The 26095-nt window shown below is 58.7% G+C and overlaps 1 protein-coding gene across 2 annotated transcripts in view; it reads left to right on the top strand.

The window, feature by feature from the left end:
* The window catches only part of ADAMTS17 (ADAM metallopeptidase with thrombospondin type 1 motif 17), a 269013-nt gene that overhangs the window by 68341 nt on the left and 174577 nt on the right, over positions 1-26095 (top strand). For both annotated transcript variants that reach the window (XM_051822951.3, XM_089311139.1), the window contains 3 exons: positions 1585-1668; positions 3404-3561; positions 10988-11031. In XM_051822951.3, the coding sequence (XP_051678911.3) occupies positions 1585-1668; positions 3404-3561; positions 10988-11031 (286 nt within the window). The remainder of the gene's footprint in view (positions 1-1584; positions 1669-3403; positions 3562-10987; positions 11032-26095) is intronic.

Here is a 26095-nt window from a genome sequence, read left to right as displayed (position 1 = left end):
TTGGCCTCTTGATGCTGAGGTCCCTGGAGCCGAGGGTCACCAACCAAGATGCAGGACTGCGAGGATGCATCCCTTTCTCATTTGTCTCAGGGACGACCTTGTTAGAGAGAGAACTTTCTGGAACACGGCAGGGGGGTGGCCCTCCTGGCTGCACAAGCTGCGTTCCAGCCAGCTCCTTGTTGAGGGCTGTGGGTCTTCAGCTGCTCCTGGCTCTTTTGGGGGCCTCTTTCCTGGGGTTCCCCGTAGCAGCCGGCAGGGGGAGGACCTCAGGGGGTTCTGGGGAGGCTTGGAGATGGAGCAGGCTGCGTGCAGTGGCCTCGGTCTCCCCTTCCCTCCCTGAAGGTCCCCTGCAGCCCCTCAGACGTTGTTTGAAAGCCGTTGGTTCCAGCTTTGCATGTCTGCGTCCACACGCACCCGTGTGTGTCTCCGTGTGCACACGTGTCTGTGTCTATCCAGAGTTTTCTGTGATGCATTTTTCTTTGGGGGAATTCCTTTAATGGGAGATTTTGGTCTCAGAAAGCCTCTTTTTAATAAAATCCAGGTTGTGTTTCTCACATATTTGTACTTTTTTTGTCCAACAATAAAACTTCACCTGAGAACATTGGAATTTGAATTACAGATAATTAGGCTTCTGTAGATTTTCCTGTAGTACTGGGTGAATACAAGCTGTACTTTCAATATTGAATCTTAAAGTATTACAGTTTTCATGAATGGAATTTATGTTAGAACTATTTAGATTTTGAGAAAAAGTGAGAAGATTATGGAAGAGAGTCCCATTCAGTTTTCCCTGTTCCTTTTTTTTTTTTTTAAAGATTTTATTTATTTGAGAGGTAGAGTTACAGAGAGAGATCTTCCATCCTCTGGTTCACTCCCCAAACACCCACAATGGCTGGAGCTGAGCCAGTCTGAAGCCAGTAGCTTCAAACAGGGTTCCCACATGGGTGCAGGGGCCCAAGCACTTGGGTCGTCTTCCACTGCTTTCCTGGATAAGCAGAGAGCTGGATAGGAAGAGGAGCAGCCGGGACACAAACCAGTGCCCATATGGTGCCGCCAGCAGAGGCTTAGCCCACTATGCCACAGTACCGGCCACTTTCCCTGTCCTTAACATCTTTTTCCCCTAACAGATTTATTTATTTATTAACACTTTTTAAGGTGAATGAATTCCATGTATTTATGCAGACGGAGGAACATAGTACTTCCCACCACACCCTCCTTCCTCCTCCCACTCTCAGTCCCTCTTTCTTTGCAGTGATCTCCTCCTGATGATGCTAAGATCGACCCCACACTAAGTCACTGAGTGAAGAGTTCACCAAATAGGAGAGAAGAGCACCGTGGAGATGAGGGCTGTGGACAGGCATCGGATCTCAGCCTGTCCACCTCACGCCCACTCGTCAGTCTGGGTGCTCTGTTAGTTACCGCACATCAGGGAAAACACGTGGTGTTCGTCTCTTTAGGACTGGTGTATTTTATCATCAGTTGGTCCGACGGCCTTAATTCGTACCTGGCTTCTCTCCTCTGTTCCAAGTTTCTACGTGGGGTGTTTACTTTGTTTTTCGTGTCTGTGTGTTTCCCCTGTCCTGGCAGGTGTACAACATGTTTCAGCACCAGAGCCTTGGGATTAAGGTCAACATCCAGGTCACCAAGCTGGTGCTGCTGCAGCAGCGTCCGGTGAGTACCCCTCCCCCACACCCCTGCACCTGCTGAGTGTGCGGGAGGCGTGGCTGGCCGCAAAGCGTCCCCCTGGCTCCCGGGGTCAGGAGAGGGTACCCCACACCCCTGCACCTGCTGAGTGTGCGGGAGGCGTGGCTGGCCTCAAAGCGTCCCCCTGGCTCCCGGGGTCAGGAGAGGGTACCCCACATCCCTGCACCTGCTGAGTGTGCGGGTGGTGTGGCTGGCAGCAGAGCGTCCCCCTGGCCCCCGGGGTACCCCACACCCCCTGCACTTGCTGAGTGTGCGGGAGGTGTGGCTGGCGGCAGAGTGTCCCCCTGGCTCCCGGGGACCCCACACCCCTGCACCTGCTGAGTGTGCGGGAGGCGTGGCTGGTGGCAGAGCGTCCCCCTGGCCCCTGGGGTCAGGAGAAGGTTCCCCACACCTGTGAGTGCGTGGGCAGCGTGGCTGGCAGCAGAGCGTCCCCTGGCTCCTGGGGTCAGGAGAGGGTACCCCACATCCCTGCACCTGCTGAGTGTGTGGGCGGTGTGGCTGGCGGCAGAGCGTCCCCCTGGCCCCCAGGATACCCCACACCCCCTGCACCTGCTGAGTGTGCGGGCAGCATGGCTGGCCTCAGAGCGTCCCCCTGGCCCCCGGGGTCAGGAGAGGGTACCCCACACCCCCTGCACCTGCTGAGTGTGCGGGTGGTGTGGCTGGCCTCAGAGCATACCCCTGGCTCCTGGGGCCAGGTGAGGGTACCCCACACCTGTGAGTGCGTGGGCAGTGTGGCTGGTCTCAGAGCGTCCCCCTGGCTCCCGGGGCCAGGTGAGGGTACCCCACACCTGTGAGTGCGTGGGCAGCGTGGCTGGCCGCAGAGCATCCCCCTGGCCCCTGAGGCCAGGTGAGGGTACCCCACACCTGCTGAGTGCGTGGGCAGCGTGGCTGGCCTCAGAGCGTCCCCCTGGCTCCGGCGAGGGTACCCCACACCTGTGAGTGCATGGGCAGCGTGGCTGCCCTCAGAGCGTCCCCCTGGCTCCCGGGGTCAGGAGAGGGTACCCCACACTGTCTGCAGAAATTAAAAGATCAGTTGACTTTAATGCCAGACAGTTGGGAATCCATGTGTAGTGTTTTCATGTTCCATGCTTCTGTGGACTTTCTGAGAATCCCGTGTGTGTCTTGCTCGCTCTCCGTGCATGGCCTGTCATGGGGGTGGTGTGGGCCTGGGTGGTGTAGGACCTCAGGGAACCCAGCACCGGGATCCTGCGCCTTCTCCACCCGGGAGGGTCTCGCACGTGGCTCCCACTCTGCCCTCCACTCCGGCAGCAAGCGGGATTCAGACACGTTCGGGTCTCCACCTGAGGTCCTCGGACCTGTGGCTTCCCTCTGTCGCCACGCTGGTCTCTGCTCCAGTGTGCATTCAGAGAAGTGTTTGTCTTTTCCACGTGGTGCCCTCCCACGGGGCAGACTGACCTGCAGAGTCCGGCGATGAACATGACCTTGAGGGAGGCGGCTTAGTTAGGGTCACTGTTCTGTTTGCAGAGAGAGAGGATTTTCTCTGAAAATGTTCGTCACTCGACCTTGGGGTGGCCTCTCTGTCGCTGCCACCTGCCCGCTGGTTCTCTCTTCGGTGTGGATGCAGTGGGTCCTTGCAGGATGACTCAGCGGGCGGCTTCTTCCACCTCAGTGTCTGCAGGCTGGGCATGAGCTCTGCTTCCCCAAGTGGCCACGTCTCTAACTGTTCCCCGATGTCCTCCAGGCCAAGCTGTCCATTGGGCACCACGGCGAGCGGTCCCTGGAGAGCTTCTGTCACTGGCAAAACGAGGAGTACGGGGGCGCACGCTACCTGGGCAGCAACCAGGTTCCCGGCGGGAAGGACGACACGCCCCCTGTGGACGCCGCCGTGTTTGTGACCAGGTACGAGTGGGCGTGGCCCGTGGCTGATGCGTGGGAGGGGACAGTCGTCGTGTAGGGCCTCTGCCTACACGTCCGTGTCCTGGTCAGTGACGGGGGTTAATGGAGGAGTCCACCGCCTGGCAGGGGGGCGGGGAGTGATTTAGTGCACGGGCAGCCCTCGCCACAGCCCAGCTCAGCGCATTAGCTAGTACTGCTCTCGGAAAAATGCTGAAATCCTAGGATGACCAAGTCTTCCAACTGCACGTGAAAAATTCCCCTGTGACGTCTCCTACTACCGATGAAAACGCTCCCTGGGAAGAGCTGGCCTCTGGCGAAGCTGCTTCCGGGAGTGCGGGCACCATGAGCGCCCCGTGGGGGAGGAGGCCATGCAGACATGCGTGTGCCACGGCGGCCCTGCCTGCATGTTGGCCACCCACGGGCACACTGGACACCGGCAGGGGGCCACGTGGAGCCTCTGTTGGAAGCTGGGAGCCGAGCTTCGTTAAAGGCCACAGGACTGGACTGAGGGAAGCTGGGGCCCCGTGGTGGACAGTGTGCGTCACTGGCAGCCTCCGAGCCAGGAGGCGGCGCTGCCCCGTTAGCTGCCATAGCGAATGAACACCAAGCAGGAGACTTAAACCTGCGGGAACTTACCCCTCGCTGTTCTGGAGCCTGGAGGTTCTGAATTGGGGAGCTGGCAGGGCCCGCTCTCCCTGAGGGCCCTGGGGCTGGGTTCTTCCTCCATCCGTTCCTGGCAGTGTGTGGCCTGCACTGGCTGTAGATGCGCCCGTCCCATCTCTGCTCCGTTGTCCCATGGCCTTCTCCTGCGTGTGTCTCTCTGTGCAAACTCCTCCAAGAAGGACACTGACCATTGGCTTGGGGCCACCGTAGCCCAGTGTGACCAGGTCTTCACTGGGCTCCGTGGTCACATTCACAGGTGCTGGGGTTAGGACGTGACCGGATCTCGTTTGAGGGATGCAGTTCAAACACCACAGGTGCATCTGTGGCACAGGCCCCCTGAGGGACATTTCTGTAACGTTGGTAACGCTGAGTGTCACCAGGGTCCTAGAGCTACTTTTTTTTGGAAGTTCTTTTATTTATTTATTTATTTTACGATTTATTTATTTACTTGAAAGGTAATTAAAGGGAGAGCGAGGGAGGGAGGGGGAGAGAGAGAGAGAGAGATGAGAATCTTCCATCTGCTGGTTCACTCCCCAAATGGTTACAATGGCCAAGCAAAGCCAGGAGCTTTATCTGGGCCCTAGAACTTGGACCATCTTCCACTGCTTTCTTAGGCACCGTAGCAGAAGCAGACCCATATGGGATGCTGGCATCGCAGGTGGTGGCTTAACCCTATCCCTCTGTGCCACAGTGCTGACCCCTAGGCTTTGTTCGTTTTTAATTTAAAGGAACTGTTTCCCTAAGTACATAGGTTTTTTTTTCTCCTGAGTTTAGGGTGAAGTTATGCAAGGGAAACTTTATCCTTTTCTTACCTTTGAAGAAACCTGGCCCTGTGAGGAGCTTAATCCTATTTAACAGTTGGATTTTGAGGGAAGAAAGGCTCATTAGTTACGTCTGTTTGGCCACGAGCTGCAAAGCCCCAGCCCAGTGACCCCCAGAGCCAGCTGTGGAAGCTGTGCAGCTCCGTGCTGCAAACCCAGGGCATCCACAGTGCACCGCCAGGCACCCAGCAGGTGCCTGTGCACCCACTGACGCCTGTAGGTGGCTTCTCAGTCACCAGCCTCAGAGGACCGGATTGTGCCCTGTAACTGCAGAGCCCATGTGAGGCCACGGGCTGCTCCCGATGCATGCTGGGGCATCTTAGAAACAGTCTGTCCTGGGGCTGCAGTGCCCGCATCCCACATGGGCGCTGGTTTGAGTCCCGGCTGCTCCACTTCTGATCCAGCTCTCTGCCATGGCCTGGGAAAGCAGTAGAAGATGGCCCAAGTGCTTGGGCTCCAGTACCAGACTGGGAGACCCGGAAGAAGCTCCTGGCTTCGGACGGGTACAGCTCCAGCCGTTGCGGCCAGTTGGGGAGTGAACCAGCGGATGAAAGACCTCTCTCTCTCTCTCTCTGCCTCTGCATCTCTCTAACTCTGCCTTTCAGATAAATAAATTCATCTTAAAAAAAAAATAAGCAGTCCACCCAAGAATTCTCATTGCCTGTGGCTTGCCCAGTGCACCACAGGCACTGAGGGCCCAGGGACAAGCACCCTGGCTCGGGCTGTAGATCCGTGCTTGCCCAGTCCAGTGAGTGCCAGGACCCCAGCTGCCACCTTCCCCACCAGCACTGGCCACTCTCCTCCATCACCAGAGGCTGCTGGCACTCAAGGCTCTCCTGTAGAGGCTCTCCGGGTTGCAGCGTTGGAGTTCGGGAGTGGACTTTGGGGAGCAAGCAGGAGCTCTTGTCTGTGTGTGACCATAAATTAATAGGACTGAGCTTCCAGGTGGGGGGAGCTATAAATAATGCGTTTCTGTATGATGCAGCTGAACTCCCCAGCTCCCAAACTGGAAAGTGTGTTTATACACAGTGCATAAGATGTACAAACGGGGCCAGCGCTATGGCTCAGCAGATTAAAGCCACAGCTTGCGGCACTGGCATCCCTTATGGGCACCAGTTCAAGTCCCAGCTGCCCCACTTCTAATCCAGCTCCCTGCTAATGCGTGTGGGAAAGCAGATAAGGATGCCTTGAGCCCCTCTTCCGAATGGGAGACCGGAAGAAGCTCCTGGCTTCAGATTGGCTCAGCTGCGGCCGTTGTGTGTCCATTTGGGGAGGGAACCAGCGGATGGAAGATTCTCTCTCTCTCTCTCTCTGTATAACTCTTTCAAATAAATAACTCTTTAAAAAAGAATGAATTTCCTGCTGTAGCCCACATGATACTGGTGGAATTTTTAAAAAGTAGATGTATAAACTGATATTTTATTTTAAAATGTTAATAAGGGTACTTTTCCTCCACCCGTCTTTGCTGCTCTGTGCTTTCATTGCCTGGGTGGGGAGGCACTGGGGTGTCGCACGTGGTCCTGACTTGGGAATAATAGCACTTTTTCCAGGGGCAGTAGTGTTACCAGCAAGTGTGGACACTGCCTGTGGTCGGCCCTTTTACCAAAGCCGTCAGCAGAGGGGAATGCGTGCCTGGCCCAGAGCCCTTGCTGGTAGACTGTGGGGAGCAACTCGGACTAGACTAAGTTACTGGAATTAAGACTTATTCTATGCATCTGCTCTCCCACAATATGGCGCTGGGAGAGGAGAAAACAGCTTCTACGCAGCTGCCTCCAGTTCAACCAATAAACTGTAGGACCTACTCCTGATTGGAGGAGAGCAGCGTACTCGGCGTGTGGGCAGCCGAGTTGGGATTGGCAGAGGAGGACTATAAAGGAGGAGAGAGACGGCATGCACCAGGAACATCTAAGGGGAACATCTGAAGGAACACCTGTGCAGCCCCTGAGAGAGCCGGCCGGCGGTGTGCTGCTCCCCTGCGGAAGTGGGGAGAGTGGCCAGGGGGAGCCGCCCTTCCACGGAGGTGGAAGGGACGGTAGCCAACCCGGGAAGAACCAGCAGCAAACCCGGGGAGGGCCGAGCAGACGAAAGAACAGCGCAGGGTCCTGTGTCATTCCTCCACGAAGAGGGGGAGCGACATAATGGTGCCGTGACTCGGATACGAAGCCTAGGCAGGGTTTAGTGTCGTTCCTCCATGAAGAGGGGGAGCGACAGTAGACTTTCTTGCCTGTGTCTTTTCCTGCCTCCTAATGGCTCACTTAACACAAATGAAACATTTGCTGCCTAAAACATTCTCCTCTAGGCCTTCTATCCGTTAGGATGGCTCCTATTAAAAAAAACATCAGGGAGTAAGTGTTGGAAGGCTGTGGGGAAACTGGGACGCTGTGCACGCCAGTGAATACAGTGGTGCAGGCGCTGTGGAGAGCGTGATGGCCCTGAACGAGGTACAAACAGAGACGCTGTATCGTCTGACAATCCCACCACTGGGCAGGTACCCCAAAGGACTGGAGCTGCGTCTCAACAGGGGATTTGCACTCCTGTGTTCATAGCATTCATTCATGTCCAAAGGCCAGCAGGTGGAAGCTGCCCAGTGTAACAGAGGCCGCAGCAGGCTACCAGTCAGGCCTGGGCCTGGGCCTCTGACATGGGCTTGTGCGACCCAGATGGACCAGGAGGGCTGTAGTGGGAATGAAGTAAGCCAGGCATGGAAGGACAGATGCTGAATGAGTCCACTTCCAAAGGCTGTTAGAGTGCAGACAGGGAGACAGGAAGTGGAAAGGGGTTTGCCGGGGCTGTAGGGCTGGGGGCTGGGGGCCAGCAGGTGGTGGGTGTGACTTCAGCAGGGAATGATGCCTAAGTGAATGCAGTGATAAACCCCCCCACCTGTCTGCTTGATGGTCACCATGGCAAATCTTATGTTACCTGTACTTTGCCTGATTAAAAATACATTTAATATTTTCTAATTCAGTGCTCTGGAGCGGGGCTAGTCCCTGATCCTATGGGCAGGGTTCTGGGTGAGGGGGCTGGGGCTGGGAGGTGTTCCCATCCAGGGACAGGGCCTGTGGCTGGCCCAGGAGCTCACATTCTCCTTATGCATTTCTCTGGCACCTGCCAGCTACCTGAGTAATCTTTTTTTAAAAGATTCATTTACTTACTTGAAAGTCAGAGTTACAGTAGGAGAGAGGAGAGGGAGAGGAGCGAGAAGAGGGAGAAGAGAGAGGGGTATTCCATTCACTGGTTCACTCCCCTTATGGCCACAATGGCCAGGGTTGGGACAGGCTGGAGCAAGGAGCTTCTTGTGGATCTCCCGCATGGGTGGCAGGGCCCCAAGCACCAGGGACATCTTCCAGGGCTTTTCCCAGGGTATTAGCAGGGAGCTGGATTGGAAGTGGAGCAGCCGGGACACAACCTGGCAGCCACTTGGGATACCGTTGTCACAGGTGGCGGGTTTACCTGCTCTGCCACAGCGCCCGCCCCTACCTAAGCAGCCTGGACTCCTCTCACCTGCTTCTGTGGAGCTGCTGGCGGCTCAGAACCCTGCCCTCGGGGTCCTGGCCGCTGTAAAACCACAGAGCTCCTGCTGGGACAGGGAGGTAGCACTGGAGCTGAGAGCCGGCAGACGCCAAGTTGGACCAGTGGCAGCATTTAGTCATTACGGTGGAGAGCCCTGGCTCCCTGGGCTGCGATGATGACAAGCTGACGCCTCGGCAGGGAGGTGGGTGCCAGGCAGCTACTGCTCTTGAGAAGCGCGCGCTCCATCCCAGAATAATCCCTGTGAGCAGTGGGAGGTCACACTGGCCAGGCACTGCTCTGGGCACGGCATCCCTGGATCCTGAGCCTAGGACCACCGATGGGAGGGTGCCTCCTTCTTCCCCCTGGGGCTGAGTGCAGGAGTGTCGTCTCCTGGACGACAGGCGGCCACCTGTGGAGGGTGAGAGTGCAGCGTCATCGTGCCCAGCACAAGAGGTTGGCTCATCTGCAGTGGCGTCTGGGGCTGGAAAGACCTCAGTGTGGCTGGACCTGGGGGCCGTGCAGAGGCTGAGGGTTCCGGAGGGGCCTCAACACCTGACACGGCTTGGCCTCTGGCTCCTTAGTGGACCCAGCGCCCCAGGGTTCCTCCGCAGCCCGGCTGATCTGGCTGAGAGGGTGGGGAGAGCATCCAAAGCCAACCTGAGATGGAGCCCACCTGCTGTGACCACCACCACCACCTCTGCTGTCTCTGGGAACAGGCGGCTCCCTCCCACCTCTACCTGCTCACCCGTCCTCTGAAAGGGAGTCCTCAGCAGAGGGTGAAGGCACGCAGCCTCCCCGTGCAGCTCCCTCTCCCTGTCCACGGGGTCCCCTTGGGTTTACATTTTCCTTTGTGATCACCTGGATCGAGTTCTGGGATCTGCCGGGCAGCGTGGTGGCCATCGTTGACAGCGACGTGCGCTTGAGCTGTGCTCAGGGAGGAAGCGTTGTTGCCATGGAAACGTCATTGTTGGTGGGGGGTTGTGGATTGGGGCCTGAGCTTGACTTCTTTGTGTTGCAGTGTTTACGGGGATCACATTGTACTCCATCGATTGTGCCCCGTACATACATGTGAATTTTGTCAATAAATAAAAGATACATCGGCCAGAAACTTTACCAAATACATCTGTGTTATGAGAAGATAAAATTTCCCGTAAGCAAAACCCATGCAAGTTGCCGACGTGACTGGCTCAGAGTTCCCGTCTGTGTGTCTGCAGGCCACAGCTTCAATGCGGTCGCTGTCACCTGCAGGGTGTGCAGGCCTGGTGGACTGACTCAGGCTGCAGGCAGCGGCCTGGCGCTGGGATTCTGTACCTCAGGTGTCCGAGTGGAGGCTTTGGACCTGCACATCTGGGATCTGAGGGTGTGAGTGGGCGGGGGGGTGGGGGGGAGTCTTCCTGATCAGTCCCCATCCCTGAAGCAGAGCCAGGGCTGGGGCCACACAGGGCTTGCTGCACCCAGGGGCCTGAAGTGTGCTGGCCGGCCATGGGGGTATGCCTGGGAGAGGTGGGGATGACAGTGGCAGTGAGGGCCCTGTGGTTGCCCACTGTGACTGCGGGTCATCCTTCCTGGGAAAGGGGGCCGCCGGGGGCAGGGGAGGAATCAGGGCAGGGATGGGGCTCAGAAGGGGTGATGTCACCCACCGAGAGAGGCCAAGGCATGGCCTGACCCAGGGCTCCCACGGCACAGCGTGGCTTGGCTCGGATCACTCCTGTCTGGCTGTTCCCGTCTTCCTTCTCAGGAGATTTGTGAAAACAAAAAGGAGAGGTGGCTTCAGAATGCAGCTTTCCAGTCCACCGTGCACTTGCGTGCGTTCCGGCAGGTGCGAGTGAGCAGGTGCTGTCTGCAGGCCCCATGAGAACGTGGGTGCAGGGCCCAGGAGGGGCAGCGTCCGGGCCCGGTGTCACTGTCCTTGCTGGGCTCCCGGGCAGGATGCTGCCCAGGCCAGCGTGCTCTCGTCCTGCTGACCCTGGGAACGTTCTGTTGTTGGAAGAGAGGCTGGGAGTGCCTCGGACCGCAGCACGGGGGCTGTCCCGGGCTTGGGTGTCTTTGCTGTGGTGGTTGTCCACAGCCTCACACTGGGATGTCCCGGGAAGTCAGAGGACAGACTATAGAAGTGGCTTTTGTGTCGCCCTCACGCCTGGGGAAGCCACTGTCACCTGGCCATTTTGGCTGAAAGCCGTCTCTGCCGATGACTCCGCAGACGTCTCCTTCCACACTTTCCCGGCTGTTGGCAGTTCTTCCAGCCGCCCTCACGTGTGGAACAGGTCGGCTGTGAGAGGGGCTTGTCTGTGTCGTGGGGCTCGCCCCCTTGGAAATGTCACGGGTGTGTTACTCATTGTCATCCTCTGAGCGGTGACACCGTGGGACCACTGACCAGGGCTCCCCTGTTTTACGCCAGTACAGGCACCTGACGCTGTTTATTTGTTGATTTTCAGGACAGACTTCTGCGTCCACAAAGACGAACCGTGCGACACCGTGGGTGAGTTGAGACCTGCGGTCGGGAGTGAGGGCTTCGGTCCTCGGGTGAGCTCTGTGAAGCCTGCCGCCTCTCTTCGTGTACCAGGGCTCTTTGACCTTATTGACTTCTGTTTGTTTTCCAAAATGGTTTGAAATCACTCACAGCAGAAGGCATATCCTCCACAGAATGCGACTGAAAAATGACATCAGGCCGTACTTTGTGGTGTGACAGCTCTAGCGCCGATCGGGTATGCCAAGTAACCTGGGGATGGCTATGAGTATACGGGAGGATGCGTGCTGGTTCTATGTGGATATCCTGCCATCCGTGTCAGGGACTCGAGCATGTGCCGACTTGGGTATCTGAAGGGGTCCTGGAGCCCACCCCGCATGGCTGCGACTCTCCGTCCCCAACACGGCGCAGCCACCCCACCGTGATTTCTAAAGCGCCCCTCGTCCTCAGCCGAGCCCCTGCCTGCCGAGCCGGGGGTGCCTGTGCTGTGTACCCACAGAGTGATCCTGCCCTGGACAGCCGAGCGCCCCCATCAGGGCAGCTGGTTCTGGCTGTCCCCGCAGAGCCACCCCTCCCGCCCCTTCCCGAGCCCCTGGTGGCTGTTTGTCGAGTCGGTTTCTGATTTTGTTGTCCAACATCCAGTCTACTTTGCTATTCTGTTTGATGGCCCAGAACTGAAAAATCCGAGTGCCGTAGACGGGGCTGCCGACGCCGAGTCTGGCCGGCTGCTTTGGAATCTTGGCTGCAGCTCGGGCGTGCGCTGCTCTGCCCCGAGTGCTGTGGAAGGTGGGGTGTCTGGTACCTGGGGACAGCGAGCAAAGCTTTGGGGTCCCCACGGTGGAGGAATTTGGCAGCAGCGCTGTCTTGTTTTAACTGAGGCGTGATTCCTACAGTGTAGCAAGCACAAATCTTGGTGGACTTGTAGATGCATGCCTATGCTGGGATTTTTTTTTTTTTTTGAGTTGTATTTATTGACACAGTTTTATAGCCGTGTTTGAATGTTAATCTTTGTCTATTGTGGCATATATGTGAAATTTGCCCTTGGAACCGACCTTGGGCATGTGGTTCAGTGGCTTTCTGTCGTTTGCTACGATGTAAGCCGTCCTCTGGAAACCACCACTCAGATTAGGATAGAATCAGCCTGCAGAGGGCTGCCTGGTGCCGCTCCCCAGTCCCTGCTCCCGAGAGGTAACTAACGTGTGGTTGTAAGTGCACGATCGCTGTGCTACAGCAGGTTAAGCCTGCCCCTGCAAGGGTGTGTGGGTGCCGGTTTCAGTCCTGGTGCTCTGCTGCTGATCCAGCTCCCTGCCATGTGCTCGGGAAAGCAGCAGACGATGGCCCACGTCCTCGGGCCCCTGCCTGCCTTGTGGGAGACTGGATGGAGGACCAGGATCCTGGCTCCAGCCTGGCCCGTCGGTAGCCACTGCAGCCACTTGTGGAGTGAACCAGAAGATTGATTCTCATTCTCTCTCTCTCTCTCTCTCTCTCTGCCTTTCAAATAAATAAATACATACATACATATGTGAAGCCTTTAAGCCCTAGACCCCAGAGATTAATGCGAGTGACACCTGAGAGGGTGCTCTGAGGTGCTGAGTGGGTTTCGGGTTCTATGAAGAGTACTTTCCGTCTCCACTACCCAGCTGGCATCAGCCCATTTGCCAGTGTGAACTCCTGCTTGTGAGGAATGGGCAAAAGGGGTGTAGATCAGGAGAGGCTGGGGGGCCTGGCTTGGGACGCCAGCAGCACCTGGGGTGCTCAGAAGGGTGAGGCCACAAACCCCATGTAGAGAGGTAGTGGTAGAGCCCGACTGTGGCCAAGGGCCATGACCTCCTTCTGTCCCCAGCTCACAGTCCAGGGCCTTGGCCTGAGCCGCCTGTGCAGGGGTGATGGGGGTGACAGAGGCCTTGGCCCTTGTATGTCCTTGGTGGGGGGCAGTGGCGCCTCTCACAGAGAATCAACATGGGATCCCCAAGGGGGACCAGTGTGCTTTCACCAGGGCCAGGACAGCAGCTGGCAGGATGGGGTGTGAGGCTTCTCGTCTGGCCTTCCCAGGGGTCCATGCATGTGGCAGAGTGGGGCTTCCCAGGTTCGCAGGGGCTTCACCAAGCTCCCCTGTGCCTAGGAGGCCCTGACCGAATGGAGCAATGGATGCATGTTGAAAAAACCCCAGGGGAAGGCCCCCTCTCCCCTTCCTACCTCCAGGCTCTGCCAGGGCTCCTTGGGCCTTGCTGGAGTGGGAAGGACAGTAGGGGCAGCACATGAGGGCTCTGCTGATGACCGTCCAGTGGGAGGCGGCTCTGCAGAGGCTCCGCCCCTACCGGAGGGCCGCCCGCCTCCCTCCTAGGGCACGTGCTTCCGTCTGTGCACTTGCTGACTGCGTTTTTGCTTTCCAGCCTCAGTCATAACGGAGATGACATCCTGGGGGAGCTCCCTGCCGTCCCAGGAGGTGAGCGGACGGGCCAGCAGCGAGACCTGTGCAGGCCACAGCTGCCCTTCACATTCCTCTCGCCTGCTGGCCAAACATGCGGCTGCATCCCAGTTGGTGGGCACGGGTGTCCGTGCTGCCCCTGCCCCGACTGCCGGCCCAGCTGAGCCACGGGGCCTTTTGGGATAGCCTGGATCTAGCTGGGGTTGTTTTTCTCCCTTGCTTGGTCTCCTGTTGTTTTTTAATTAGTGGAGAAGCCTCCCTTTGCACCCGTAGGGGAGGAGAGGGCTTCCCCCAGGTGCGTTCCTGAGCCATGCTGGTGCTGCGAGGGTCTCCATGCCTGGTCTGGGCACCGGGGCCTGCGGAGTCTTCCACCCAAGGAAGGACCCTGGCCTGTGTCACCCGCAGCACCAGGACAGGTGGCCCGCAGAGATGTGGCCCCTGACCTCCCAGCAGAGAGCCTTTCTGGGGGGGAGTTGAGGAAGGGGGGCCGCCCGCCATGACCACTGGGACTGGGAATGAAGCCTCCTCCATTTACTTTTGAAATTGTGTGTCTTCTGTGTGTCTTTATTCCATGGAGAGGAGGGAGGGAGGGGCAGGCAGAGAGAGAATACCCTCTGCTGACTCACTCCCCAGATGGCAGCATGGCTGGGGCTGGACCAGGCCAAAGCTGGAAGCTGGCAGCCCAGTGCAGGTCTCCTGCGTGGGTGGCGGGGACCCGTCCAGCGGAGCCATCACTGCTGCCTTGCGAGGTGCAGAGCGGGGACCCATACCTATGCACTCTGATGTGGGGTGTGGGTGTCCCGGCCAGGGCCTTAGCCACCTGCCCTCGAGGCCCGTCTCTCTGTAGGCTGTTGGAGCCGCATGCCTGAGCCCGGGAAGCCGAACGGTGCTGGGCGATCGTGAGAGGGCACGGTGCTGGACCCCTTGGGTTTCTTCACTGGATGTGTCACGGAGGGAGACAAGTTGTGAGCTCTGTGCCATTGTAATTTGGGGCTTAGGCGAGAAAGGAATTCCACTGCCTAAAAGCAGACGTATCCAAATGCATCCTCAGGGCTGTGCTTCAGCCCTGCCCTTGGTCTGGGGTGCCCGTGGGGGACAGGCGCGCAGGGCGTCTGGCTTTCCTGTGGGCGGCTTCTGAGTCTTCACCCTGCCGTGCTGGGTTTGTGAAGAAGAGGGCCCTGAAGTTTGCCAGGGAGGCTGGAGAGTGGTGTTGGAGGTACAAACTCAGGCGCTCTGCTGGTGAGCCGAAGCTTAGGGTTCCTGCGTCTCCGGGGGCTTTCTTGTTCATTTCACTTTATCTCGGCACTCCTTGTAACCCCACAGAAGCGGCCCTTCAAGTGGTTACCCGTGACCCGTGATGGCTTGATGCCGGAGTTTCGAGTTTGTGAAGGTGCAGGATCCACGTTCACTTCGGAGCCGTGGACTCAGATCTTGTCTGGGGCTGGCGCTGTGCTGTCCGAGCCTCCCTCTGATGCTGGGCAGCAGTGGCGCGTGCCCCTCCCGGTCAGCCTCTCGGGCCGAGGGAGACCCACGCCCCGCAGTGCACCGTTGCCCCGGGGTTTCTTTGATGCTGTGTCTGGGGGTTGTGCGTCCAAGCATCAGCACAAAGCACCTGTGCACACCCATGCGACAGTCAATGCTTTGTCACAGGGCAGGCTTTGTGTGGGGTCACTCTGCCCCACTGCAGGCCCGCGTCAGCGTTCGCGGCACGTTCTGGGCAGCTCCATGCCGCTCTGATGTTCGGCAGGCTCCGTATGCTCGGTGGGCCTCTGCCTTGCATGTTTTAAACCTATGACATGGCTATCCCAATGGGACCCCGCCACACGTCAGTGTAGTCTCAGAGCATTGCCCCGCTTTGCGTGAGTAAGCTCTTGCGGCCTCAGATTGAAGCTTGTGCACACTGGGGCTTTGTGTCGACTCCAAGCAGGTTCCAAGGCCAAGGTTGAACGTTGATGACGGGGTAGTTGTCCCGAACCAGACGGCCTGTGGGTTTAGCAAATGCATCCGTTGTCAGGAGTCCCGTTGGCGTTTAGAATCATGCTTTTGCCCACACTCAGTGCTGCTTGAGGGGCTCTTTGAAAGGTTTCAATTTGGGGACTCAAATATGCGTGCAGCTGGCCTTCAGAGGCCGGGCTGCTTCGGCAGGGTCTGCCTTCCTCATACTGTAAAGAAAAAAAGAAGCCAGCTACTTAAAAGAGTTAGGGAAGCGGCCTTCTGTCAACTTTAGGGCATCACAGCCCACAAATTCCACTTGGATTTCTCGGCTAATAGAGTTTCTGGGAAGGCAAAAAAATTAAAAAGTATCCATTTGTGTAAGCCAGTTCCTTCTCGCATAGGTTTACTTGAAACATCAGTAGAGAGAATTTTCTCAAAAAGGCGCCTAGAGCTGTCTCTGGATATTAGAGAGGGTCACACCCCCGGCGTTTGGAAGACACAGACAGGGGCTGGGTGTCTCCCGCGCGTGCACCTGAATGACTGGGCACCACGCTGGTGAGGACAGAGGCCGGGGCGGAAAACACATGTGGACAGAGCCACATATGCACGCGTGTACATGCACATGCCTGGCTGCGTGTGGTCACTGAAGCCGTGCAGGGTGTGGGCTTCTGGAACCTGCGGCCTGGTGAGGCGTCCTCTGTGCCCACGCGTGTGGTAGCTCTCCACTCAGTCGTAGCTGGCAGGAAGTCCGTGACCGAAGCCGGTGTCCCAGGGGGCCAAGTTCAACTTCTCAGGTTCCTCCAGCCAGGGCCCTGTCTAAGGCCGCATAATGGCTGAACTCGGTTGGAAAACGGTGAAACCACGTGGGCATCTCCCTTGGGGGATGGGGAGCCCATGCTGGTTTTGGAATCAGACGTCAGCAAACCACGCGGCCGTGCCTGGAGCCGGGGGCTGCAGAGCGGGAGGCCACAGAAGCAGGCAGCCCACTCCGCGGGCTCGGTCTCTGCCCTTTACACGCGGGCCTGGAGCTGCCTTTGGCCTTCGGATCAGGGAAGCGGGTGCAACAGTGGCGTGGGCGCCTCCCGGCGTCCGTGCGCTGACAGATGGCGAGGAGCCCCTGCGGTGGGGGCCGCTCCCAGGATGCAGCGGGAGGTGTGGGTGCCGGGCCCTCGGCCTGCGCTCCCTGGTGATGGTGGCAGGGGAGCCGCCGTGTCCCTCAAGGGTCCTCAGCCGGAGGAGCACTTTGACGCCCTGGTGCTGGGTGCAGGGTGACGTCCTGGTGCTGCAGGTGCTCACGGCACGTCGTGTCGCGTCGCCGAGTCAGTGCCGAGCCCCTGTGAGGTTGGTTAAACAAGCAGCACCCTCACTGAGCACAGCGAGTGCAGGGGATTGACTCGCAATAGGGGAGCGGGGCCCCTGGGAGATGGCGCTTAGACACTGAGTCGGGAAGAGCTCTGGGAGCCTGCGCCGGGGCGGGGGGAGGGGCAGAAAGTGCCATCCGCAGTGGCCTTCCTCCTGCCTCCTACGGTGTGGGCCTGGGAAGTCTCAGGCACAGAGTCGGGCAAAGGCTCCCCCCTCGGTTTCCGGTACAGCGAGTCTCACCCCCTTCAGGACCCCATGGCGAAGGCTGAGCTTGTGCCCAGGCCGCCCACGGGAAGGGGGAACAGGCAGTGCTGTGGTCTGAGCTCGGGCGCCACGGTTGACCTGGCTGCGGGTCTTGCCTTCAGCGCTGTCCTCGTGTGACTCATCTATCATCAGCCCTGCTGTCTTGTCTGTAAGATGGCCAGGGCTACCGCGAGGGCTCCGGGCAGTGACTGATCCCCCAGAAAACTGAAGCTGACAGCTGTCAGTGGGGAGGTCGAGACATGGGAACCCTGGGGCATTGCTGACGGGGACGTGCTGTGGGCAGTGGCTATGGAAAGCAGCTTGATGGTTCCTGTGGCGGCTCTAAAATGTGATCCGGGAACTTCGCTTTTGATGTCCACCCAGAGGGAGCGGAAGGAGGCGTGAACAGGTGTCTGTAGACACACACTCACAGCGGCTTTGTTTGCAGTGGCCTGAGGATGTGAGCCTCTCAGGTGTCCATCAGCGGTGGGTGGACGCACGCGATGTGGTGTAGACGGGTGAGTGCTGTCCCACCTTCAGAGGGAGGAGAATCCTGACACGTGCCATGAGCTCAAGGACATCATGCCGAGGTCGGATCCACCCACCTGCAGTACCCAGGGCTCAGGGTCATGGAGACAGGAAGGGGAGCGCCTGGAGGGAAGCGGGGACGGGGCCTTGACCTGTCTGGACTGTGGCTTGGGTGTGATTCGCGTTTGTCCTTTGTGGGCTCGTGTGCTGCCTCGCGGTGGTGCTGAAGGAGGGGCGGTCAGCTCAGGGCTGCCCTGGGAGGGGCCTGATGACCTGGAGCTGGACTGGTTCCTTTAAGAACGGGAGTTCTAGAGAGCAGGCTGCTTCCTCCACAGCCGCTTGTTTCCTGCCCCAGAACACGCCCCTACCCACAGTGCTGCCTGCCATGTGACGCAGCTAGAAGGCCCCTCGCCGGGGCCAGGCAGGTGCTGGGCGAGCGTCTTGGAGCCCCCAGGCTGTGAGCTCAACGCGCCGCTTTCACGTATGAGAGCGTGCAGCCTCAGGTGTTTTGTTTCAGCAACAGGGGAAAGGAGGAGGACAAATGGGTGCACAGCTTCAGTCTGGGAGGAAGGAGATGCAGTAGAGATGGCTGGTGGCACAGGCTGCACACTGACACAATGGGAGTGTCCTTAACAGCGCTGTGCACTGAGTATGTGAGGAGGGTAAACTGTATGCAGTGCGTCCTTCAACACACGGGCTTGAAAGTGAAATGACAGGGCCGGCACTGTGGCTTAGAGGGTAAAGCTGCTGCCTGCAGTGCCGGCATCCCATATGGGCACCAGTTCGAGTCTTGGCTGCTCCACTTCCGATCTGGCTCCCTGCTATGGCCTGGGAAAGCAGTGGAAAATGGCCCAAGTGCTTAGGCCTCTGCACCCACGTGGGAGACCCGGAGGACTCTCCTGGCTCCTGGCTTTGGATTTTGGATTGGTGCACTTCTGGTCATTGCAGCCATCTGGGGAGTGAACCAGCGGATGGAAGACACTTCTCCCTTCTCTTCTCTTCTCTTCTCTTCTCTTCTCTTCTCTTCTCTTCTCTTCTCTTCTCTTCTCTTCTCTTCTCTTCTCTTCTCTTCTCTTCTCTTCTCTTTTCTCCTCTCTGCCTCTCTCTCTGCCTCTCTCTCTGCCTCTCTGCCTCTCTGCCTCTCTGCCTCTCTGTAACTTTGCCTATCTTTAAAAACAAACATAATAAAGTGAAATGACCCAGACAACGATGGTTGTGAACTTGAGTCTCTCGGCACTTTTTGAGATTTTATTCAAGAAAGAAATGGTCAGGATGAGCGCAGAGCAGTCCTTAAAGAAGGGGACCCTCCTGCTCGCCTCCCCTGGGAGGGGTGGGGGGAGAGGAGGTGCGGGTGGTGCAGGACCCTGGGTAGGGTGAGCAGGGACAGGGAAGGAGAGGAATGGGTGCTGGCTGGGAGAGTGACTTGGGCTGTGGGAGAGGGGACATGTTAGGGGTGTTGTTGGGCTGAGTCGGAGCCCAGTCAGTGCCCCAGGCATGTGGAGGTGGAGCCAAGGACGCCTGTGCCGGTGTCCTTTGAGACTGTGAGACTGTGCTGCATTGATGTAGCCTCCACTGGCCCACGCGGGTGCTGAGGCTCACCGCAGTTGAGCTGATACTGTGGGGTTGTGCGTGGTCCTCGTCTGCGTCATGAGAGTCCAGTTAACACCTCGGTTCCTCCGTGGTGACTCAGCCGTCGGTCTTGCAGAGCAAAGAGCTGGGGTCAGGTGCCCTGATTGATTAATCTCTGGGGTAGCACGCGAGCGAGGCTGCAGGATCCGAGCTGGGGTGTTTGCAGCTTGCGTATCTCAGGCCGTTCCCCAGGCTGCTGTGGTCCTTGTGAGTTCGTAGACTTGAAGTCTCCCTTGTAAAATGAAGACTTGACTCCTGTGTGGAGCCGGCGGCGCTCCAGGCAGGAGGAGGTGATGGACAGCAGGCCTGGTTCGTGACAGCTGGGCTTTGGTCTTCCATGGCTGTGGTCTGGGGTGGTCTGATCCGTGGCCTGTGACTTGGGGACGCTTGACTTTGAGGCTTGGCCAGGACTCAGTTCCTGAAGCCAGGTTGCTTCACTGCACTGGCACACAGAGCACTGGGCAGCCTCAGGCTGACCTCGCCAAGCTGAGCCACAGGTCCTGGCCCTGGGATACAGATGGGGGGCTCTGGGTGTGGGCCAGCAGCTCCAGAGCCGGTGTTGGGCCCAAAGTGGAGCCCAGGCCCCTTCCTGTGTGCGGAGCAGCGGGTAGGCACAGAGCAGGGCACTCGGCTGGGCACTGCCCAGATGTGCACAGCGCAGGTTACCGCTTGCTGTCCCTCCCCGTCTAGGATGACTGGGGGACGACCGAGTTGCAGGACATGGTAAAGATTTTACCTGGAGTCTCACCCTCCCTCCCCAGGGTTCCTGTCCGATTTCTTTGCCAGGGGCACTTCAGCAGGGCGACCTGTGTCCTTGGCTGCCCTCCCCCGAGCTGCACTGCCCCCATCTGTCCATAGGGCCCTAGCCCTGGGCTGGTCAGGGAAGCTGGTGGCTCACTGGTCATCCAAGCCTGGACAAGATGCCCCTCTCCACTGTTCCAGAGCCCTTCCTGGGACCCCTCCTCCCCTTCTGCCGCAAAGGGAGCCCCTTCCTGCTCCTCACACCCCCCCGTCTCTCTGCAGCCGGCCGAGGGCATCAGCACAGGTGAGCCCCTCACCCAGCACACCCTCTTTGAACTTGGCCTGGGGAAGCTGAAGCGTTTCGCTGCCAGCACAGCCACCTGCCCTGCCCCTGCCCTGGTCAGCATGTGGATCAGGGGACGGCTCACCACCAGTGCCACGCTGTGCCGTGCTGCTGGGGCTGGTGACCATTTCAGCCACCATTCACAGAGAACTTCGCTCTTTAGTTCCTTGCATCCTCACAGCCGTATGAGGGAGGCGCTGCCGTAGTCTCCATTGTACACACGGGGAAACTGAGGCACAGCAAAGTACGCATGTTCCAAAGAAGCACTTCATGAGGGCCAGGATTTGACCCTGGGCAGTTCTGTTCTGGTCTCTCCTTCCTGCTTTGCTGTCTCACCTCCCAACAATCATTAAGTGAGGTATTATTCCCATTAGCAGGTGGGAAGACTGAGTGTCCAAATGGTTGCCTTTCTCACCCCCAATCATGCCACTCCTGAGTGACGGAGCTGGGGCCAGGCTCACTCACTGCAAAGCCTACAGCGCTGACGCCTGCCCATCCTGCCCCATCTGTGCACGTTCCTGGCTGGCTTTCACAAGCATGGAGCCGCCTCTCATCATTTCTACCTTTTCTCTTCCGTGTGTTTGTGACCTGTGCCATCATCAGGACTGGTCTCTGTCCCCACAGACCCTCCTGAGCAGTGAGTATTTACTGCGTGCTCACTGAGAGCCGGGAACTGCTGCAGCCCGGGACACACTCGGCGCACAGCGCCGTCCCCATGGAGCTGACGCCCTGGTGCAGGGCATGGGGCGCCTCTGTACCATTAGCAGTGAACTCCACAGTGTGGGTGGAGGTCAGTGAGAGAGAAGACAGAGCAGAGAAGGGCAGGCGGTTGCTGGGGTGGACTTGGCGTTGCCATGGGCGGCTGTTGGCCTTGCTGTGAAGGTCCCGTTTGGGAGTGAGACTCCAGCTGTGGTGTCGTTGGCCGGCCAGGGTGTCCAGAAATGCTGAGGCCCCCTTGCCAAACATGGTCACTTTCGGAGCTGCCAGGGTGGGTGCTGTCTCAGGGTGGGACAAGCCCCTGAGGCCCAGCACACCTGTTTGGACAGGTGAGTGAGCTCACCTGGGCATGCAGGTGACTTGGAGGTCTCCGTGGCACACGTGGCCAGCTCCACCTGCATGGGCTCAGATTCGGGGTCTGGGGAGGCCACGTGATGCTGATGCAGCTGGTGTGGGTCCTACATCATTGTGGCTAGGCGGGGGGGGGGGGGGGGTGGTGGTCCTTAATTTGCTTGTTATGGTTTGTTAATTAAAACATGGAGGATGTGATTATAGACTAGCTCTCTCTGTGTTTACTGTCCCTGTGCTGTTATTACTGTATAAATGTCTCAGTCGTTTACTTTTTTTTTTTTTCCCACAAAGCAGTGGGGATGTGACTTTGCGAGTCACTTCCCGCATTCTCTGGGTTTGAGGCTGCGGCCATGCAGCAGCCGTGCCTGCCACAGCTGTGGGAGATTAGCGATGGTGATTGAGCCGGGCACGGGGACGTGGAGACTCGCAGTCCCTAGGATATTGACTCACATCCAAGCTCTCGGGCTTGCCTTGCACGTCCTGCCACCTCATCAGATTTTCCGGCAACTTGGTCATCAAGAGAGGCAGGGGCCGGGCACGGTCTGGTGTCACTGCCTGGTTCAGGTCCCAGCTCTGCTACCCCGAGGGGTCCCTGGGCGGTTGGCTTGTGCTTCGGTTCTGCCTTCCTAATCTTCAGCATGGGCAGGGTGGGAGTGAAAGGGAAGGAGCTCCCGTAGGTAGGGGCCTGCGATCCTCGTGACCACTGCACTGGTTTGAGTGTCTCCCCGAGGGCTCAGGTGCAGGGCGCTGGGGCTACTCAGTGTGGTGATGCGGGTGGGTCCTTAGGTCACGGAGGGAGCTGCCCAGGGAAGGGACCCCAGCTAGGTCTCCCAGGAGAGTTGTAATCAAAGCAGTGAGCCTGGCCCGAGCCTGGCCTCCTGTCTTGCAGTCTCGTCTTCTTGCACCTGTTTGCTGTGACACCAACTGCTGGGAGGCCCTCACCAGAGTCCAGCTCAGGGGGACCCTGACCTCGGACTTTGAGCCCTCGAAACTGTGAATACAACTCCCTTCTTTATTGAGTTGCCTGGTTTCTGGTATTCTGTGATAGTTAACACAACGATGGGCTGATCTGCCGTATTATCCTGGTTTTAGTGTTTCCAGCCCAGCAGGTGTCACCGACAGCCCTTCGGGCCCTCTGTGATGGTGTTTGACGAAACAGCTACTCCAATCAGAGCGTCAGCAAAACCTGGGAGGGGGCTGGAAATGCACGTTCCGGGCCTCCTGCAACCCCTCTGCAGGGACCCTCGCGCAGGGCCCGGCGGGCTGTGCTTCCACAGGCTCTCTGGGGATTCAGCTTTGCGAGCCACTGATCTAAGCCTTGGCAGCATCAGAGAGACAGGAGGGCTTAACTCCACTGGCTGTGTGTGTGGAGGGGTGGGGTCCGGCTCGCACGCCCAGGGGAGCCAGATGCTCGGCAGCTGCATTATGAGACCCAGAGGGGCGTCCCGTGGAGCCTCTCCCCCACCCAGCACTGCCGCGCCAGCCATGATGGGCAGGTGGAATCGCGGTCTCGTCAGGGCGTTCCTCCGGGGTGCCCCTGCGCATCTTCTGCACCCCATCTCCCACGTGGGGCCCTGCGGCTGCCTCTTTGCGGATTGGCGCCAGGGGAGGCACAGCCACAAGGTGCTGCTGGCCCGGCGCGGAGTTCCTTCCCCTTTTCCCACGGCGTTGCAGGCTGTTACCCCACGAAAGCGATCGGCTTTCCTTTTGGAAAAACCAATTCCGCGGAATGCTTGCTCCAAGTCCCCGCTGCCTTCCCTGACTTGATTTCATAACAGTCCAGATATTTCTATTGTCTTCTGTACCCCATGGTTACAAAGTCAAACAGGACGGAGCAGCTGCACAGGCGGGGCGGGGCGCCTCCGGAGAAGCCGGGCTGGCCGGTTCCACTCCACCTTGGCACAGCCGCTGATTAAATGGAAGGCTTCCCGTGGCCAGGGAGTCCTTGGGGCAGGCCCCCTGGGCTGGTCGCAGCCTTTCCTTTGCCATGGAGGGGCCGACAGCCAAGATAAACATGTGTTTGGAGATAAAGCTGAAGCCCCAAGAGGCTTTTCCTCTTGGAAGGGGAACGGGGAAGGCAGTCACTGTGCTGGACCCAACAGCTGCTTCCCCCACAGCCGGCTCTGCGTGCCTCGAGTGTGCAAGGGGGTAGGAGGCAGGGGGGCAGAGGTTACAGGCAGGGCCCAGGGGGCCGGACAGAGAGCACAGGAAGGGGGCCCAGAGGCCGATGGGCTCTGCTGCTGACCGCGGGCGACCTGGGGTAGGGGAGCTTTGCCTGCTCTTCCCTCGTGGAGTCCCCTGATGAAGTGTGGGATGAGTGAGGAGTGCGTGGCACGGTGCCTGCTCCCTGATGGAGGAGGGCGGCCGTGGGTTCCCTCTGCCACCCAGCAGTGCCCGGCAGAGGCACCGTGTTCCTCTCGGAAGCATCTGAGGCACACTTGCGTTCGCCCAGCACCACCGCCCGCCCTGCCTCTGTCGGCCCTCTGTTCACCACCTAATGCTGGCCTCCCATGGCCAGGGGAGGACACGCCTCACACCTGCCGGGCCCCTCACCTCCACACGGCCGCCCCTGCAGCACCTCCTACATGACGGAGGCGCACTATTGCAGCAGACCCTGGGAGCTCCAAAGGGGCGGGGTTGGCGGTGCAGCAGGTTAAGCCGCTGCCTGTGACACCTGCGTCCCACACTCTGCTGCCGATCCAGCTTCTCGCTGATGCTTCCTGGGAGGCAATGCATGATGGCTCAAGTGCTTGGGCCCCTGCCGCCCACATGGAAGAGCCGAGTGGGGTTCCTGGCTTCTGGCTTTGGGCTGGCCCAGCCCTCTGGGTGTTGTAGGTGTTTGGGGGATGGAAGATCTCTTTCTCTTTTTTCCCCCCTTCTCTCCCTCTCTCCACCTTTCAAGCACAGAAAATAAATTTTGGACACACAGTATTAAAATGAAGCCCTCAGGGCTGGTGATGTGGCGTAGTAGGCTAAGCCTCCACCTGTGGCGCCGGCATCCCATATGGATGCCAGTTCTAGTCCTGCTTGCTCCTCTTCTGATCCAGCTCTCTGTTATGACTTGGGAAAGCAGTGGAGGATGGCCCAAGTGCTTGGGCCCCTGCATCTGTGTTGGGGGCCCAAAGGAAGCTCCTGGCTTAAAATCCAGCCAGCTCTGGCCATTGTGGCCATTTGGGGAGTGAACCAACAGATAGAAGACCTCTCTTTCTGGCTCTCCCTCTCACTGTCTGTAACTCTACCTCTCAAATAAATAAATGAAATCTTAAATCCCTCCCATGGCTCTGTAACACACTTAGGGTGAAGCCCATAGAACTTCAGGCCCCAGAGCAGGGGGCCCATGGCTCCCTTGCAGGCCGCACGGGGTAGTGCTCATGGCCTCATTCACCTGTGCGAGAGCCACGCTGGGCTCTCCATGTTCCCCCTCACTAGAGTCACTGCAGTTTGGGGCCTCGCACCTGCAGGTCCTGGGCCTGGCATGCTCTCCTCCTGACGTCTCTGTGGCTCATGCTCACCCTTCCTTGGCAGCATTTCCTCAAAGAGACAGAAGTGGCTCTCGGTTCCCTCTCCGTGGTCAGTACCTGCCCTGCCGAGTGCGTGGGTCTCTCGTTCTCTGAGCAGGAAGGGCCCACCTCTGTCTGGGATCTCTTGCTGCCTGTCCGGTGACAGCACGTGGTGGACGGCCAGTGAAATCTTATTCTGCGACTGCATGGAACAAAGCACGCTTACCAAGCACAGCCGTTCTCCCGCCTACCCCGTGGGCTATTGGTGAGGGCAGGGCCCAGCTCCAGTGTAGGGGCTGTATGGCTTCAGCTGATCATCTCACGGAGGGGGACCAAGACAACTTTCTGACAAGTTCGTTTTCCACACTTAAACTTTTTTCCTTTGATTTACTGGAGAAGCAGGGAGACAGATGCACAGAGAACTCCCATCTGCTGGTTCCACGGCGCCCACGTGGTGTTGGCTGACGGGGACCCAACTACTTGAGCCGTCACTGCTGCCTCCCCGCGAGCTGGAGTCAGGAACCCGGGCCTGGATCCGGGCCCTCTGGTGCGGGATGTGGGTGTCTTAACCCCCAGGCCGATGGCCCGCCCCCTTCCGTCCTGTTCAACACCATTTCCCGTGTGCGGGAAGAAACCGTTCTTCAGATTCTACCGTCTGCCCGGGTCCCAGCCCTTTCGGAAATGCAGGGGGCCCGGGAGGTTCCAAGCTGCCGGCCCCACGGGGGTGGAGTGGGGCGGTCTCTCCGCCTCACAGACCTCGGTCCTGGGTCCGAGGGTGCCAGTGCCGTGGTGTCAGTGCCGACAGATGTCGTGAGGGCGATGCTCACGGCCAGGTCCCTCGGCCACTCAGGAGACAGCCCGGAGGGGCAGGGAGTGTGACCGTTGCGCAGGGAGAGGTAGCAGGCGGCTGCGGGCCGAGTGCTCCTGACCCAGAGCTCTGTGGCTGCCGAGGCAAGGCCCGTGCTGCTGGGACAGGGCGAGTTGGCGCCTGTCGCTCTGCCGCACCAGCAGGTGTGGGACAGGTAGATGGCTGACTGGGAGCACTCCAGCCTCTGTGTGACCTGAGCTGGCCTAGGATCCCCGAGGGTTTGCTCCGTAACTGGCACTGTCACTGTCCCCGGCCAGACTGCCCACACTCAGAGCATGAACCTCACCTGAGCCTTGAGGGCATGGGTGTGAGTGGTGGGGAGAAGCCAGACCCTCATGCTCCAGAGAGGGCACCACCTGGGTGGGCTGGCACTGGCACAAGGCTGGCATTAACTCCGCCATGGAAAGTTCTGTGTTGAGATTTGTGACCCG

Source organism: Oryctolagus cuniculus, chromosome 12 (genome assembly GCF_051225735.1).
Source record: "Oryctolagus cuniculus isolate XC-2025 breed Fujian yellow rabbit chromosome 12, ASM5122573v1, whole genome shotgun sequence".
NCBI classification, from domain to species: Eukaryota; Metazoa; Chordata; class Mammalia; order Lagomorpha; family Leporidae; genus Oryctolagus; species Oryctolagus cuniculus.
This window is presented reverse-complemented; position numbering and strand designations above follow the sequence as displayed.